The 15,255-nt window shown below is 51.9% G+C and overlaps 3 protein-coding genes across 3 annotated transcripts; 1 reads left to right on the top strand and 2 right to left on the bottom strand.

Moving 5' to 3' along the window:
• Positions 1-769: 769 nt before the first annotated feature.
• On the bottom strand, positions 770-2,311 carry BDP55DRAFT_724202 (cellulase; the record flags this gene model as incomplete). Its single annotated transcript, XM_060578861.1, has 1 exon — positions 770-2,311. One exon carries the CDS (start codon positions 2,309-2,311, stop codon positions 770-772), a length of 1,542 nt encoding a protein of 513 aa, XP_060435372.1.
• A 1,332-nt stretch (positions 2,312-3,643) lies between these two features.
• Positions 3,644-4,218, top strand: BDP55DRAFT_271688 (uncharacterized protein). Its single transcript, XM_060566420.1, has one exon. The coding sequence runs from the start codon at positions 3,755-3,757 to the stop codon at positions 4,172-4,174; it is 420 nt and encodes a 139-aa protein (XP_060435371.1). The 5' UTR covers positions 3,644-3,754; the 3' UTR covers positions 4,175-4,218.
• Positions 4,219-4,262: 44 nt separating this feature from the next.
• Positions 4,263-5,934, bottom strand: BDP55DRAFT_542226 (uncharacterized protein; the record flags this gene model as incomplete). Its single annotated transcript, XM_060568292.1, has 4 exons — positions 4,263-4,682; positions 4,740-5,510; positions 5,563-5,804; positions 5,856-5,934. 4 exons carry the CDS (start codon positions 5,932-5,934, stop codon positions 4,263-4,265), a joined length of 1,512 nt encoding a protein of 503 aa, XP_060435370.1.
• Between the last annotated feature and the right edge of the window lie 9,321 nt (positions 5,935-15,255).

The raw sequence follows: 15,255 nt of genomic DNA, 5'->3' as shown, positions 1-15,255 counted from the left end.
ATGGAATGATGCTGGGGTCACCTTGCTGGATTGCTTGTCTGGAGAGGAGGGGTCGATTGTTTCAGCGGGCACGTTTTGCGGGGAGGAAACATTCCAGCTACGAGAGCAGCTATGCACCACTACTCTCAAAGCTCAAAGACTCTGTCGATGCACACTTTTGGTCACGGACAGTGGTTGCATCTCCAGGCAAAAGACACATTGAGCATCAAGGCCACGGACGTGCCATCTGACCGATACTCCACTGATCCCTTCATCATGTCCGCGAAAGCTGTCCCGTCCGTCCCTCCACATGGGCGAGCATGATCAGCGCGGACATACCAGTTCATAGCAACAATGCTTCGAATCATCTAGTGCGAATAGCTCACATGGGATGAGAACAGGGAGCAAAGATTCGTTCAAGGGTCCTTTATTCATTGACTGCATGGCCATTCATGAATCCAATTGCTTGTATCAGAACTGTCATCCTAATCCCAACGTTTGACTTATCCGCCAATTTTTATGACATAATCGTCAGTGACCGTCTAGCTCGTGCCTGACCAAAGCCGGGTATCCGAAGCTGGCACTCCCAAAAAAACAAAAACCAGAAGTGCTTATAGTAAGAACCGTTCCGTAAAACGCCATTATGGGGGAGGGAGTGGTTTGAAAAAAAAAAAAAAAAGGAGAGCATATCCCATCTCTTGTGTCATCAAATACACATCGTCACCAAGAGCCCCTTAATTCGCGACTCTAGCAGGCATACCTCTTCACCCAGCCAAAACTGCGGAGCGAACTACGCCCTCATAATCTCAACCATATCCTTCATCCGGTAATCCAGCACAGGCGTAACCCAGTCGTCCTCGACGAGCGCATACGTCTCCTTGACGTTATCCTTTGGCTTGCGGGGGTTGACGGCCCAGTACCCGAAATCGGCATCAATGACCTTGAGGTAGCGCAGCAGGTTATTCCAGTAATTCGCGTCGCCGATGCTAGGCTGGTGCGGCGCGCCAAACTCGCCGACCCACACGGGCGCGACGTCGCCCTCGACGAGGTAGGCCCAGTTGAGCCTCATGGCCTTGACAAAGGACGCGTACGCCCGCTTCGAGTACCGGCCCTCGAGGCTGCCCCAGCCGGACCAGGCGTACACGTGGGCCGAGTAGACGACGCGGTCGGGCACGTTGAGAACGACGGGCCGCTTCGCGGCGCCCCTGAGGTCGTTGCCAGACTCGGTGCCGCCGACGATGACGAGCCAGTCCTTGTTCATCTCCAATAGCCTGTTGCCGGCCTTCTCGGCCGCCGTGGCCCACTTGTCCCAGGTCATTGTGCCCCACACGCCGCGCACCTCGTTCCGCAGGTCGACGCCGATGACGCCCGGGTTGTCCACGAGGCGCAGCATGATCTTTTCCCAGTTCTGGATCCAATCCTCCTCGGTCTGCTTGATACGGCACAGCGGGCCGAGGTGGTCGTTGGCCCAGTGGGCGTCGCAGGGGTCGGCGCCACAGCACCAGGTCGAGTGCGTGATGTGGTTGTTGACGATGACGGCGATGCCCGCGTCCGTCAGCGCCGTCACGCACGCCTCGAAGATGTCGAGGGCCTTGAGACCAATCAGGTCAGGATTGGCCGCGACCAGCTCGGCCGGGATCGGGGGGTCGGTGATGACCATTTCGTCGCTGTAGGGCAGGCGGACGCTGTTGAAGCCCAGCCCGCGGATGGTTTGCGCAATGACGTCGCGGTGCTGGACGTCGAGTCCGCCGGGGATGTTGAGCTCGTCGCTGGCGCCGTACCAATTGACTGACAGGAGCTTGAAGCGACGTCCCTCCTCGTCGACAATGTCCCGGCCCTTTGTGTGCAGCGGCAGCGAGTACGTGTCGATGCTGGTCTCCCGGGCCGGAGGTAGTAGGGGCCGCTGCTGGAAGAGCTGGGCCTCCGGGTCGGGCACCCACGGCACACCGAGAGCGGCCTCTGCTTTCCACAGGTAGTGGACATAGCCGCCGAGGAAGACGAGGGACAGAATGAGGAACATTCTAAAGGACGAGAGTCTGACGAAACCGAGGTGGCAAGTTCTCCTTCTTAATCTCGAATGTGTTGTTGCTGTTGGTGAAGAGGGCTGGGGTGAGGTTGAGATCTTGCGGAAAAAGATGCCGGTGGATGCTCCATGATCTTCGGTTGTCGCAGAATTGTCTATGCTCGGGAGGTAGACACCGCCTCTGGCTGGCGGAGTGCTCGGTTGCTCGATGTCATCAATCGGCGTCCCAGGTTGGGGACGTCCCGAGCTCCAGCGCCAAACCCTGGCCGGCGTGCCGGGGTTCAGCTTGAAGATCTCGGAAATCGGCATCACTAATGTTCCGACGAGATAAGCGATAAGGTTGGGTTGTGATCCAATCAGGGTGTCACCACCTTGAGGGGCTGAGAGAGCTCCTCTTGGCGGGGATCGGGAAGCGGTGGGCTTATGCGGGAGGTGGTGGTGTCAAGCCGGGTCAACTAAACCCTTTCCAGCGCCAGCCCTGCTCCAAGGACAAAGCCTCAATCCGACGGACGACGGCCGGGGGGGGATGCAGACTGCAGAGCTTGTCCCGACGATGCCGATAACCTAGCAAACGGACAAGATGACCTCACACACCTTGAACCTGCCCGTTTTCTGCTTTTGCCTTTTCCGTACAACGACGTGTTCCTTACTTTCCTCTCTTTCAGAGACTTTGAGCCGAGTATCTTAAGGTATAAGAGTCTTTCTGCCACGTGCTCGGGAACGCACACTTGAATGTTCGGACCGCTCGTTTCGTTTCTTCGTGTCTTTCCCACTTCGTCTCATTTTGATATCGTCCGGTGAAATGCTCACACCGAATACGCGCACAGCCCTTATCTAAGTCAAGCCGTTTCCGTCTTGCCGGTATTGATGGGGGTTTTCCCTCTCTCTCTGATGTCCCTGTTCTTCTTCTTTGCTCCTCGGTCAGGTTCCGCTGCCGTGGTGTCTCGCTCTCGGTCTGTTATTCGAACCCGCCTGACTTTCAGGCCAAATCTCAGCACCGCCTGTCGTCGTTGGTTGCCCACAATTCTGAGGCTGAGTTAAATATTTGTTTCTCTTCCGCAGTCGAGGTGGTTTGAATCAAGTGAGTTCAATTAATTCTTCGGTCTGGTTTCTGAAACGATCAGTTGATGGGTGTCCTTGTGGTGTAAGCTAGGATCAACAGTTCGTCGTTGTTTGATGCCTCGTTGCCAGATCATGCACACGTTTTTATCCGTCCCTAAGTAAAGATGATGGGATGTCTGATATAAGTGTAAGAAAAGGTGCTGCACTCGCTCATGAAAAATCCTTCACTTGGAAGCCCAATCTACTTATAATCAAGAGAATGGGCCGATGAGCGAAAAAGTCCGTCCACCGCCCGAACAATCAATCTGCACTTCCGCTTACGTGACATAAGCCTAGCAGGAGTCAAGTCCTGGGTCCCTCCGAAGAAGCCGGAGCGGAAGGCATTGGGATGCAATGACATGGCACTTGATCAATGGCTCGCTCCAGTGCGATTTGTTTGGTCCCCCTCCTATGGGCTCCTCGCATCACTCGTGAAATCCGACCATTCCGCATCTTCCGGGCGGGCTGATCCCATAATCCCACTCACAGCAACAGCACCACCACCACCATCCTTGTTCGGTAGTTTCCTTACGTTTCCACCCATTGGGCTGTCAAGGAACTTAAGACATGCACAATCCGGTACTTGATAAGGCCATCTCGCATTAAGCTGTCGCGTGACTCTTCTATTTTCGGACTCTCAACTACTCCTACATGTCCGTCAATCGTGATTCGTTCCGCCGTTCCCGTTCCCTCTCCCGCTCCGATGCTGAAGCGCCGAGGCCCATCCCCATTCATCAAATAAGAGAGAGGCTCCCGCCGCCGACCTTCCCACAATCCTTCTTTCGGGTCTTTAAATTGTGGGCCGACGTACTCTTCGCATTCCTTCGCGGCATAAACGAGACCGAGACGCCGACGCTGATATTACATTGTTTTTTCAGACATATTGACATGGCCGACGAGGCCGGTGGTATCCTCCACATTACATCATCTCTCAAGATCTCAACACTGGTCAGTCACCAGTGTTCACCGTCAGCGCGGATCAGCGCGGAGAGTTCAACTTCGGCCGAATGGTGCCACCTCTTTTTTAGGTTGTCGGGTATTGTTGTGCGCGCGCTTAAAGTAGGCGCTTGAAATACGGTTTCGTCCGATTTCAGACGCATCTTTCTTCCCGTCTTTTTACTTTTCTTCTCGTTCCGTCATGACCAGCCGCGTCGTCTCATTATATGCGGTTCATCCCAAGTGGGTTCATGTCATCGAGCCCGTCCCCTCGGGATCGTGACTCGGGCCGAGCGTAAGTTGCTCGTGCATCCCAAGTGGGTGGTGTTTGCGGCGGTCGAGGGCTCGAGAACGACCGCGTCGGCGGCTGGTAGCGAGCCGTCTGCCCAAAGTAATCTGGCGTTCTTCGTCGTTCGCTATTGGGACTTACGATGGGGGATTTGACTGGAGAGATTGGTGTTACAACAGCGCTCGAGTCTCTAGACAGCATCTCGTACGCACGTGTGTCTTTCTTGACATCGTATCGGGCATCCACCGATACGAATTCCTTTTTGTTTCTGCCTAGGCAGGAGGTGAAGAGGTCCACCCAGCCGAGGACCATGGCCCATCGACCTAGTAGGAAGAGCAGCCAGATACCATTCATCTGGATTAAGTCAGTAACCTGTGACATGTATACAGGGTATGGGGGCGCGTGTCTTACCGCCAGAAGAATCAGGACCGCCGTGATAGTTGCCTCGTTGACAACCATATTCTTGGCCTTGTCGTAACACTTTGTCCTGTCACCTTTGTTGCTAACAAGACAGAGAATCCAAGCCTGGGCAATGCTTTGGTCGTCATGCACTGCCTGGACCGTGTTGTCTTGGAACACGAAGACGACGGAGAAGAAGATGACATCGGCAATAATGATGAGCACGATAGCTATACCTCTCCATTGGAGAGAAATGACGCGTCGCACTCGGCGGTACGCTTGACGAGGGCTCATCGTCTGGATGCTGTTGCTGTATGTGGGCAAACTCGACCCTTCTGTTGACGCACTGTTATCGGCTAGGGAAGCGAGATAGACCTTGATACAATATCCGAAAGTGGCGAATTGGATGATGACCGTTAGGCCAGCGAATACCAGAAGAGGGATCCAGAAGTCGGCAAGACTGTTCTTGTGGTTGATGTGACAGGTTGCGCCGAATCGGAAGGACACGCCACTGAAGACGAGGGCAACGACGATGCCAACAAGTGGAATGCCCCAGCCCGTAGCTTGAGCAAAGATCATAAAGTTGCGGCCCACGACAACTTGCCAACAAATCTGGAGATGCAGGGACAATGATCGTAAGAAGACCCACATGACACCGGCCCAGCCTCCGAGCAAGAGGAAAGCGCCAGATGCACCACAGACTTTGCTAGACTTCATGCTGTGCGGTGTGATGTCGTTGTAACATTGCTCTGGTTGATCGGCAAGTGGCACGACGAAGCCAAGCTGAAGAAGAGGTCAGTCTCCCTGTTCCCTGTCCGAAGGCAGGGCTACTTACGTTCATGATGAACACGGCTATTGTCAAGCAGATGCTGAGGTAATGTCTGTAGGTTTTATCAACAGGCAGAACGGCCCATGATATCAGGAGGAAAAGACAGCATGCTGCGCTAGCGACGCAGACCCAGTTGGCTGCCGTCGTCAGAGTGTTGAAGTAATCGGGATAGACCCAATCAGTAAGCGGGCAGGGCAAGCAGCATTGCAAGGTTGCTGTCAGGTTCTGGCATAGCCGGCCTTCGATAACTGTGGAAGGTCAACAACTTGATCCTTCATGCTTTAAGTCATGATACTTACACCCTTCGTCGATTGGAAACAGGCTCGCAGAGTAGAACGGTATGGGGCAGCCTCCCCTTGCAAGAGATTCGTTGGCCATGTTCGACTTATAGCTTGTGAGCGGCTAGTATGTATATGGCGGAAAGGTTTTTCGTTCGTGGTCAACTCGGGTGGCCGCTTGGTGGTTGTCCTCTTCTGGTAACTAATACTCCTTTGGACGATGTGCTGGCGAGTACTGCAGTATGATAATCGTCCTCAACCGTAATGATATATCGTAGCTGTGACGCCAGTGGTACTGAGGGCAGTTTACGGTGCCGTATGCCTTCTGATAGACGTGTAGTTTGAATGATTTCCCCAAGTAACGTCCTCAGTCCCGCTGAAGTCCAAGGTTTATTTTGACTTGAACCGTATTCCAGATATTCGTATATATTCCGGCGAACGAGGCAGGGCGAGCGGCGCGTAAGTTGTCGGCGAGCTTCTGCAGCATGGGACAGAGACGTCTGGCTATGTTGCTATCGTCATGGTCCGTGAATGGAGCTGACAGGTCAGGTCAGGGCGAGGCCGGCTGATGGTAGCGTAGCAACAGCAACTCGGGGTATCAAGGAAAGACGCGAGTAGAAGCAACGACGAAGAAGCCCAGAACCGTTCAAGAGGGATCTCGTGTGAAAAGAAGGAGGGTGGGACATCATTATGTACAACGATGCGTGGGCTACTGGGTAGCGTCCGGTCAAGTTTCCTGCAGAGGTGTGTGTGTCTGTCTCTCTCTTTCACTCGGCCGCTCTGGTGTGTACTTTGTACAGTCTCGTTGAACCAGTCGCGGCGCTGGTCCCGGGGTCCAGGCCAGAGATGCTGGGGTACCACGACTCCACGGACCAGGCAGGACTCGGGAACGGGTATTTTGTGTGTGATGGGTCGGCCAACTTTGGGACTAACATGGGCAGGCCACAGTTGGGCGTGGACAGGGGCCAATAAGGGACGTAGGTGACGATGATGGGCGTCCTTGTAGGAAAAATCCCGACGACCCTCTCTGGCGGCGACGGTGGGACGGAGCTCAGTGTGAGTGAGCTTCGCGTGAGGCGATGCATCGACGTCTGCATGCCCTATTGGGGAGGCGACAGTCTTCATGGCAGGGGTGCCGAGATTAGCGTGAGAATGGAATTGAGGGATTGATGGACCAGGCCCAGGATGGAAGAGAGGCACAGAGAGGAGAGAGGAGGGATTTCATGGCCTTCCACCCTTCCATTGTGTTGTTGGATTCGATGGACGGAGGGGAGTGAAGCCTGGGTGGGGTACGGAGTAGAGGGTGTGGGTTTGATGGATGCGGACCAGGGACCGGGAAGGGTGAAAAAGACACACCAAAAGGAGAGGAGACCTGGAAGAGGAGGAGGAGCACGAGGAGGAATAAGCAGAGGGACAGACGCAGAGGTGGAGGAGGAAGAGGAGGGGGAAGCCAGAAAGAGGGGGGAGGGTATGGGAATTGTTGTGGTTGTGAGAAGGGGGGTGTGGGCGTGGGATGGACAGGTGGGGCCTATTCAAAGACCCACATCGGAGGCCGGGGACTCTCGACCTGGCCGGGCTGTTGTCGTGTGGCCGGGAATTCCAGACTCCTCAGCGTCCTCTCTCTCCAGTTAAGGTGCTGTATCTTCCGTGGCGGACCAAACCCTGGATGTCCATCGAATGACCCCACCAGGAAAGAGACCAGTCAAGGCCGCAGACGGGCCTCAACGAGGGTATTCAGTGGATCTTTCTCCCGGTGTTGTTCAGCAGTCCACGGCGTCCCGCTAAACATTTCACCACTCACAATGCGCACAACCCGTGTCGACAAGTGTGCTGAAAACATTCCTGGGCACATTCACCCAGACGCAATATCTCGGTTGGCTTGAAATGTGCTTCTGCAGTCCCTCATTCATCAATGCCTTTTCATCACGCGAGGGGTGCACGGCACGAATTGCCCCTGGTTTGATGGGCACTATGCCGTCCAATTTGCCTTCCAACACTTTGTTATGGTTACGTGCCTCTTTCCATGACTCTTCGTCTCTTGGACTGCTAAACTCCCTCCACGATTGGATTGTCCATCCTGTCCCTGCCAAGTCGTCAGACAGTAGTAGTTGGTGGTGTTGCTCAAAGCAGGTTGAGGATGGGTACCTTCCACGTTGAGTACGGATACCTCCCAGGTTGACAATACGATAAGTGCAAAGGAAGGTAGGTACGCCGTAATTAAGGTAGGTATGGAAGGAGTCACGTCTTCTCTGCGGTTGCCCATACTCCGTATCCCGTGTCAGACATCTCATGACATAAGGCAGGTTCGATGGCTGGATTGGGAAAGGTCACTGCGAGCCCCTCGGACTCCCCTGCCTCCGTTTTTCATGCTCTTCACGCGTCCAGCCTATCATTCGACTTATCCGGCCAGGTCCCTGTGATGTGAGCTCTTGCCGCCGTGGCCGCTGCGCGCCGGCCGCCCCTTCAACTCACTCCCCAACCGTGTGACCCAATCTTGGACCTCCTAAAACCCTAACGGCCTCGAGTCAACCCTCTCTACGGATAGTCTATCGTCCCTGTGAATATCTACATAGCTTTTGGTCGACCAACATTCGGCAGATCGTTCCCCAGAAAACTCAAACAAAGCATGCCGCGCATGGCTTCTCAAGGCCTCCCGCCAACCCAATCGATGGCTGTCACTAGCAAATCCCCATAGTGCCGTGGTCTGCCGATGCCACCTCACCTCAGCCTCTACCAACCGTTCATGCCTTGGGTCTTATAACACGGCCAGCTATCGACGCTGTCTTCGTTGTACACATGGTGTGGCGCGTATCGGATGCACCACCGACCGTCAGTTGACTCAGATCCCTCACCTCCATCACCGACCGCTCCCTCGGCACGGCAGCGAGCGAGACATTGCCAGTCCAATGTCTCTCACTGACGTTTTCCCTCGTTGCAATGCGTCTGCATGTCTCACCTTAGCCCTTGCCATCACGAAGCCGATGTCCTAGTGTACCTGGTGACAATCGTCCCTCGGCTTCAGCTTTACCCGGCCTCTTTCACCGCTCGAGTTTTGCTTCCTGAGTCGACGATTCTTTTCTGCGAAACTCCAGCAACGCGATGGATCAACACCAGCCAAACGAGCTACTTTAGCCATTCCCCATTGTTTGGTACTCGGGCGAGCGTTTCGAAGGCGGCTGAGCCATGGCCAAAACCTGCGTGGCTAGTGCCCACGAGTCAGCTGAGCGGAGGGAGGCTCTTGAAATCCCAACCTTCCGGTGCTGCTGGCAAAGTGCCGAGAACGTGCGTGCATCTCGGTGTGCACAGACTGGATACTAAGCAAAAGGAGCCGGAATTGACGCCTGGTGCGCTTCTGTATACCTCGTCTAATCGGTCTATTCCGCGACCAAGAATAAACGCAACATGTTGACGACTCTTCGCCACGCTGGCCCACATTCGAGTCCTGACGTTGCACTTTCCTGCCACTGCGCAGAAAACGCCTCTTAATGTCTGTCGATATAGTCCTGGGCCACATCAAAGGGCCGACACGGCACCCCTGGACCTACAAAGCTATGACACTTCTGCGATTCTACGTACGGACATCCGTACATCATACGGATACCCACGGCACGTACGCATACAGACCAGGGAGGGCAAAAGCAGCCAGCCGAGTTTAGGGCTGAGCAAAGCCCTGCCTGTTACGTCGCTCGTTCAGCTGAAAGGGAGGCAAACCATCGGCTCCCCTTGCTTGTTAGCAGAAACTCTATGCTCAGATCTTCTCAACGGTGAGAGAAGCAAAGATGCCAACCTGAAAGATAGAAGAGACAAGCAAAGAGGGTTTCACGTACTGTCTCGCAGAAGGCTCGTTCCAACACTCAGCCAATACCTAGAGGCAAAGCCGCCGTTGTGCTAGCTGCGACTAATATGGCAGCGGCTTCGGTAGTTGACAGCTAGTACGGAGTACGTATGCAGCGAATGGCTACCTAACAGATAGACATTGTTCGCCAGCAGTCTTGATTTCCAACCAGCCCCAGCTGTCGAATACCGTAATGTCGGCTTTGCGAGTCAGCCAGGGAAGAGATGCTGGCAGCGATGTCCATTGCCCGCAGCGATTCTCCCGACGACCGTGTTGTTGGTTACGATGTTCTTCGAGGGCCAAGACCAACAAGCACACCCAGAAAAGGGAGCTCCACCGTTCATTTTGCCAGACGCCTTCAATCTCAAGGAACCATGCTAGGGCAAGCCGATTGCAATGGCGTTCAGAGCCCTGTCAGCCAAAAGAGATCTCTGGGGCAAGATCCCGGCGTTCCATCACTCTTGATGGATGGATGAATCGATGGCCATCTGGACTGACCAAGTGCGTGCACGAAGACGAAGTTTGCTTCCTAGCAGTCTGGAAGGCTAGGCCCGGTACTCAGCTCCAACTCCATCAGCTGGCCCCAACCCAGTCTGGGTCACGAAACGCTACGGCCCCGGGTTAAGTTAACCATGGTCGTTGCGGCTGTCAACGATTCTGTGATCCGAATCAATCGTCAGCGCATATGCGGCCGAGTCCTCGCATGGCGTGCCATCCCCGAGCCTCTCAGCGCTCACGACACGATCGGAAAGATGTGAATGGCCAATGTGTCTCATTACGTTGCCCATACGAGCCCCTGCTTTGCAGATCGATTGGCAGTCACCATGGAGCACAGCACTGGAGCAAAGCTGGGGGGTTGTGCTTCTCTTCGCTTGTCTCGGCCAACTACCAGGCCCAACAACCTGGAAAGGGTTCCAATCGATCGATACGAAAGGACGGCCTTGGACTCGCTGGATTGTGTGCTTCGCTGACGGGTTGAGAAGCCCTAAGTGCTTCCAAGCCCAGGACCCGTTGAGCAAAAAAGCAAATTTCAACTCGTGTCTCGGCGCGCCTTACAGCTCAATGCCCGTTACTGCAGGTTCTGAACCATCCTGACTTCTGCATGAGCTACGTACGTCTTTCGCAGAGCGGAACGATGTGCCTGGCATAGGGGTGCAGCCGACACTGCGCAGCGCGGTAGGAGAGACTTCCCGCAGCTCCGCGACCCTTGATGCCACCCCCTCGAGTTGGGGGACCCATTTTCTTGCACAGACATGTCCATTTCGGTCAGCCAAAGACAACCACCCAGCAGCAATCCCACCCACACCTTTTACCCCTGACACACCACCCCGCAACACGCCTCCACCACCACAAATCATAATCACCACTACCATCGCAGGCTGCTGCTCAGCTAGCCTGATGTTCCTGGGCGTCACAATTATGTCTTCATCTACGGATATTAGTCTCTACCAAAGTGTGCACTAGACAAACCAGCGCGCCGTAGTGGCTCTGTAGCCGCGGACCGATGGCATCGACCAAGTTTAACTCAGTATGAACCTCAATCATCAACACACTATCGAATTGGAAATTCCGCAAATTCAGCGATGACATCGATATTCGGATAAGGTGAAGAGGCGTTCCGAAATCAATCACACCAGTCACTTGTTCCGCTTGTACGGCTCCTGTGAAGTCTACCTTCCCTGCATCCATAACCCAGGTGTCAGGCTGTCGATGCTATTTGGTAGACACGGTAGACTCGAAAGTAAAATCCGCTCTAGTATTTGGACGGCAAGCCGCATCACCGGGATATCAGCACAAACTGGAAGGCAGTTTGATCGACCCTACCCGTTAGATATCTGAGATTCAACACACCCACCTCATTGGCTCGAGTTGAACTTCTGGGCTGTCAAATCGTCTAGATTAACCATCACAAGCCGTCGCAGCTGCAGGTACGACCGTACGCACCACGACCAGCTAGACAAGGAATTGCCATCACCTTCTTGATTGATCGTTCAGGGCCCCAACATTATGCCTCAGAGTCGGTAGCGCGGGAGAAGATACTCTTGGTCCCGACTCGCAGGCTGCAGCTCGTCCTTTCATGTCTGCTAAATCCTAGACCTGCCAATACCAGAAGCCACGGGCAAGGGTCCTAGCTTGGCGTTGGCACTGCCCTGGTGTGACAGCCTTCGGAAGAGCTTCTCGAACACACGGAAATGCCGCGAATTCATCGCTCGGCCGTGATTCTGAGTCCAATCAGACAATGGACGTGCCATTAGCCTATGTTCAAAAGGACAAAGTCAGATTGTCGCCATTTTCATCATTTTACTCTAGCAATCAACACGCCTTCGGCCGACTTCTGGGGTGTTTGGAATATCTTGCGCATCGACAAACTCATTGCCAGGATCGGATTCGTGCGCCGAGCAATAATACTCAGTTGTACAACCATCAGCAAACAGCTTCATTTCAGTTGGTGTCAAAGAAACCTTGAAAGGGATTCGAAAAAGTTCATGAGTGTCAGAGGGGCTACCTTTTCGATCAGGGTGTCACCTCTTTCTGGAAAGGTTGAGGATCCGGACCACTCGGGGAAGAGGCTTGACCACATTGTCGGGACCTGAAGCCGAATCATGGTCATCGCGAGAGCCCCGCTGTATGCATGCTCAATGTAACAGCTACCGTGGTCCACGAGCCTAGCCCTTGCTGAGTACAACAAGAAATTTCTGGACAGAACAAGCCAGTGGCCAGCATTGCTTCGCTGTTAGAGCTTAGCAATGGCTTCAAATTGATGCTTCCTACCTCATTATCGTAGCCGAGGAGGAGGTGTCCGGCTCGCCTGTATCATCGGTGCCTGATAAGAACTGCAACGGATGACGGACGACTTCACTTGGACCGCAAGCCGACCCCTATGGTCTGACGAATCGATGAAGGATTCCACCACGACGCCCGACGCCCAGACCCAGTAAAATCATGGTCGGCTAAGCTCTAACAAGACCCTCGGTGAGAAGGCCCGGGGCCGGATCAGATCGCTAAGTTAGTTCGGGGTTGGGCTGGCCGGTAGACGGCGTAGACCACGGAAGACCCAAAAGCGAAAAGTACGGCTCTTGTCGAGAAAGAAACATTGTTCGAGTCATATCGAATAGCTGCAGGCACCTATGATCGGGCAATGAGGACCCTGAATGATCGCGACGATGACACTAGAGCCGGCTGTAATGCCGTATGGAGGAGCATGAGCTATCGTTGATGGTGTGCGTCTCCGTGGTCCATTCCGAACCGCCAAGGCCCGTCGGGGTTTTAGGTCTTTCCCCTCGCAATAAGTCTCGGGTTGCAGTCAAACGACACGCACGAATAGGCAACGGAGTCTCCCGGGCAAAATACACAAAACAACAGGCGCCTGTGGAAGCCTAACGGACTCATGGAGGGAAAAACCACTCAGATCCGTGGGAGGCGTACTACGGTATCAGGCCAAAGTTTAACCCCCTAGTCAAGTACTGGTGGGTCTGCCCATACCCCACCTTCCATAAGTGATCTGACCAACCAGAAGCCGCTATTTCCAGCACGGGCCCATCAATTAGCCTAGCTTAACTTTTTTACTAATTACGATTACTTTCTTTTATATACTTATTACTTACCTTTATTTTTAATAAATTATTATTAATATAATATAGTTAATAGGTAGTACGATAAAGTACTTTAATAAGGTCGATTATTAACAGATTTATATACTATATATCGATATAAAATTTATATAGGTTTAAATAGTTAATTTAACTAGATTTATAAAAGATTAGGTCCGTATGGCTATAAGGGCTTTATTAGTAGTAATTACGCCGTATTTTAGCTACCTATAGGTTATAATTTTATAGTAGGAAGAAGCCCTTATTAAGTATATTATTTTTTTTAAAGAGGGCCGCCGGGCCTTTTTTTTATTATTTTTAATTACTTTTTTTTTTTAATTTAGTATTTATATTATATAAATAGCTTTATATTAGTTTAGGTTTTATTATTACGTTACTTATTATAAGCCCCCTATATTCGAGGTTAACCGAATTAAGCATTTTATTTAGGCCTAAAAGTATTTTTATTAAACCGTTAAAGATTAATAAAAGGTTTTATAGATAGATAAGATATAGGTTATAGGTAATTATTATTATAAGCTTTATATTACCCGCTATTAAGGTGAGGAATAAGACTCGATATATATTATTAAAAGGTATTAATATAAGTAGGGTTAGATATTCTAGGGATATTTTTCTAGGGATCGGAAGGGATTAGGTATTTTTTAGAAAAAGGATTAAGGTAGTATTTATATTAATATTTATTAAGAATATATTATATTTATTATTAACGGTTAGATTTACTTTTATCGGTAAATATATAGTAATAATTTTATTTTAATATAAGATAGCATTTTAATATATAATATAAAGTTAACCCGGTAAAAGCTTAATAACTATAGTATTTATTTAATATTCTAGCCGCTTTTTTTATCTAACCTTAACCTTATTAAAATATATTAAAATTAAATAAAGGATTATATATAGGACCTTACGGGTATATAAAAAAATCCTATATATAATATATTATAACGATAGGTTAAGGAGGCCTAGGATACCCTTTTAAAGGATTTCTTATATTTACTATTAAATATAATGTTTATACGTTATTAAGTAGTAATTAATGTTAACGGAATATATATTAAATATTAATTTAGTTATAGAAACTAATTAAGATTAAATAATTGTCGATTATGTTAGCTATTTAGCGCTAACGATCTGACTGGTGCGTTGACCCTTGTCTGTGGATCGGTATTATGCTAGGGGATTAAACTTACCCCTATAGACCAAGTAGACAGCGCCGACCGAGCGGGTCCGGCACCGGGCGACCAGCAGTTTTCGGGAGGTCGCTAGAGGCGGGCGGAACGGGAAACTAGCCCCATTTGGCCAGCCTCCCGAAATGGTAATCCAGAGATTCCAGGGGCAGCGAAGCTACGCCGCACTCCGCACGCATGGCGGCCGAGTGGTGGCCGACCAAGGACGCGTCGGCCTGTCTTGAAGCTTCTAGGGCGCACCTTGAAGAGTTCCGTCAACGGCTGCCAGTCGCGGGTAGTCGTTTGCCTACTTACTCTAACGTGGTACTAACAGTTCGTGGTGCTTGTGGTGCAGAGCACTCCGTCACTCCGTATAGGTGATGGGCTCACACCTTTCCTGGGGCGCCCCGCCAGTAAGCTCAAGCCAAGATCTCTCTTCCCCTCATCAATGCGTGACGACACATCCTGATATCAAGAGCGACGCTTGTAAGCACGCGTTCGTCACGGCAGGTCCACTGGCTCACTCGCATAGGTCCACTGTCCACCGAGCAAGCCATAGAGCCTGTCTTCTCCGATCTCGAGTTCTCAGAAAAGGCAACGAAGCACACAAGGGGAATGGCTTCCGCTACCCGGTCCGGATGCCACCCACATGGCGTGCCTGCGAGCACGTAGTGTACAGTGCAGCGTGTCATAGGAAGCGAGACGTTCCATCGAGACTGGAACCCGTCATACCATCTTCTCTCGTCAGCCGCAAGATAGCATCGAAGAAGAGAAAACGACTGGTCGCCTTGCGAGACTGCAAG

Source organism: Colletotrichum godetiae (genome assembly GCF_030913485.1).
Source record: "Colletotrichum godetiae strain CBS 193.32 chromosome Unknown BDP55scaffold_4, whole genome shotgun sequence".
Classification (NCBI taxonomy): Eukaryota; Fungi; Ascomycota; class Sordariomycetes; order Glomerellales; family Glomerellaceae; genus Colletotrichum; species Colletotrichum godetiae.
The sequence above is the reverse complement of the archived record's forward strand: the minus strand, read 5'-3'. Positions and strand labels throughout refer to the sequence as shown.

Coding starts and splice junctions, on each gene's coding strand:
- BDP55DRAFT_271688 (XM_060566420.1), top strand. CDS start 3,755: ATGTCCGTCAATCGTGATTCGTTCCGCCGTTCCCGTTCCCTCTCCCGC.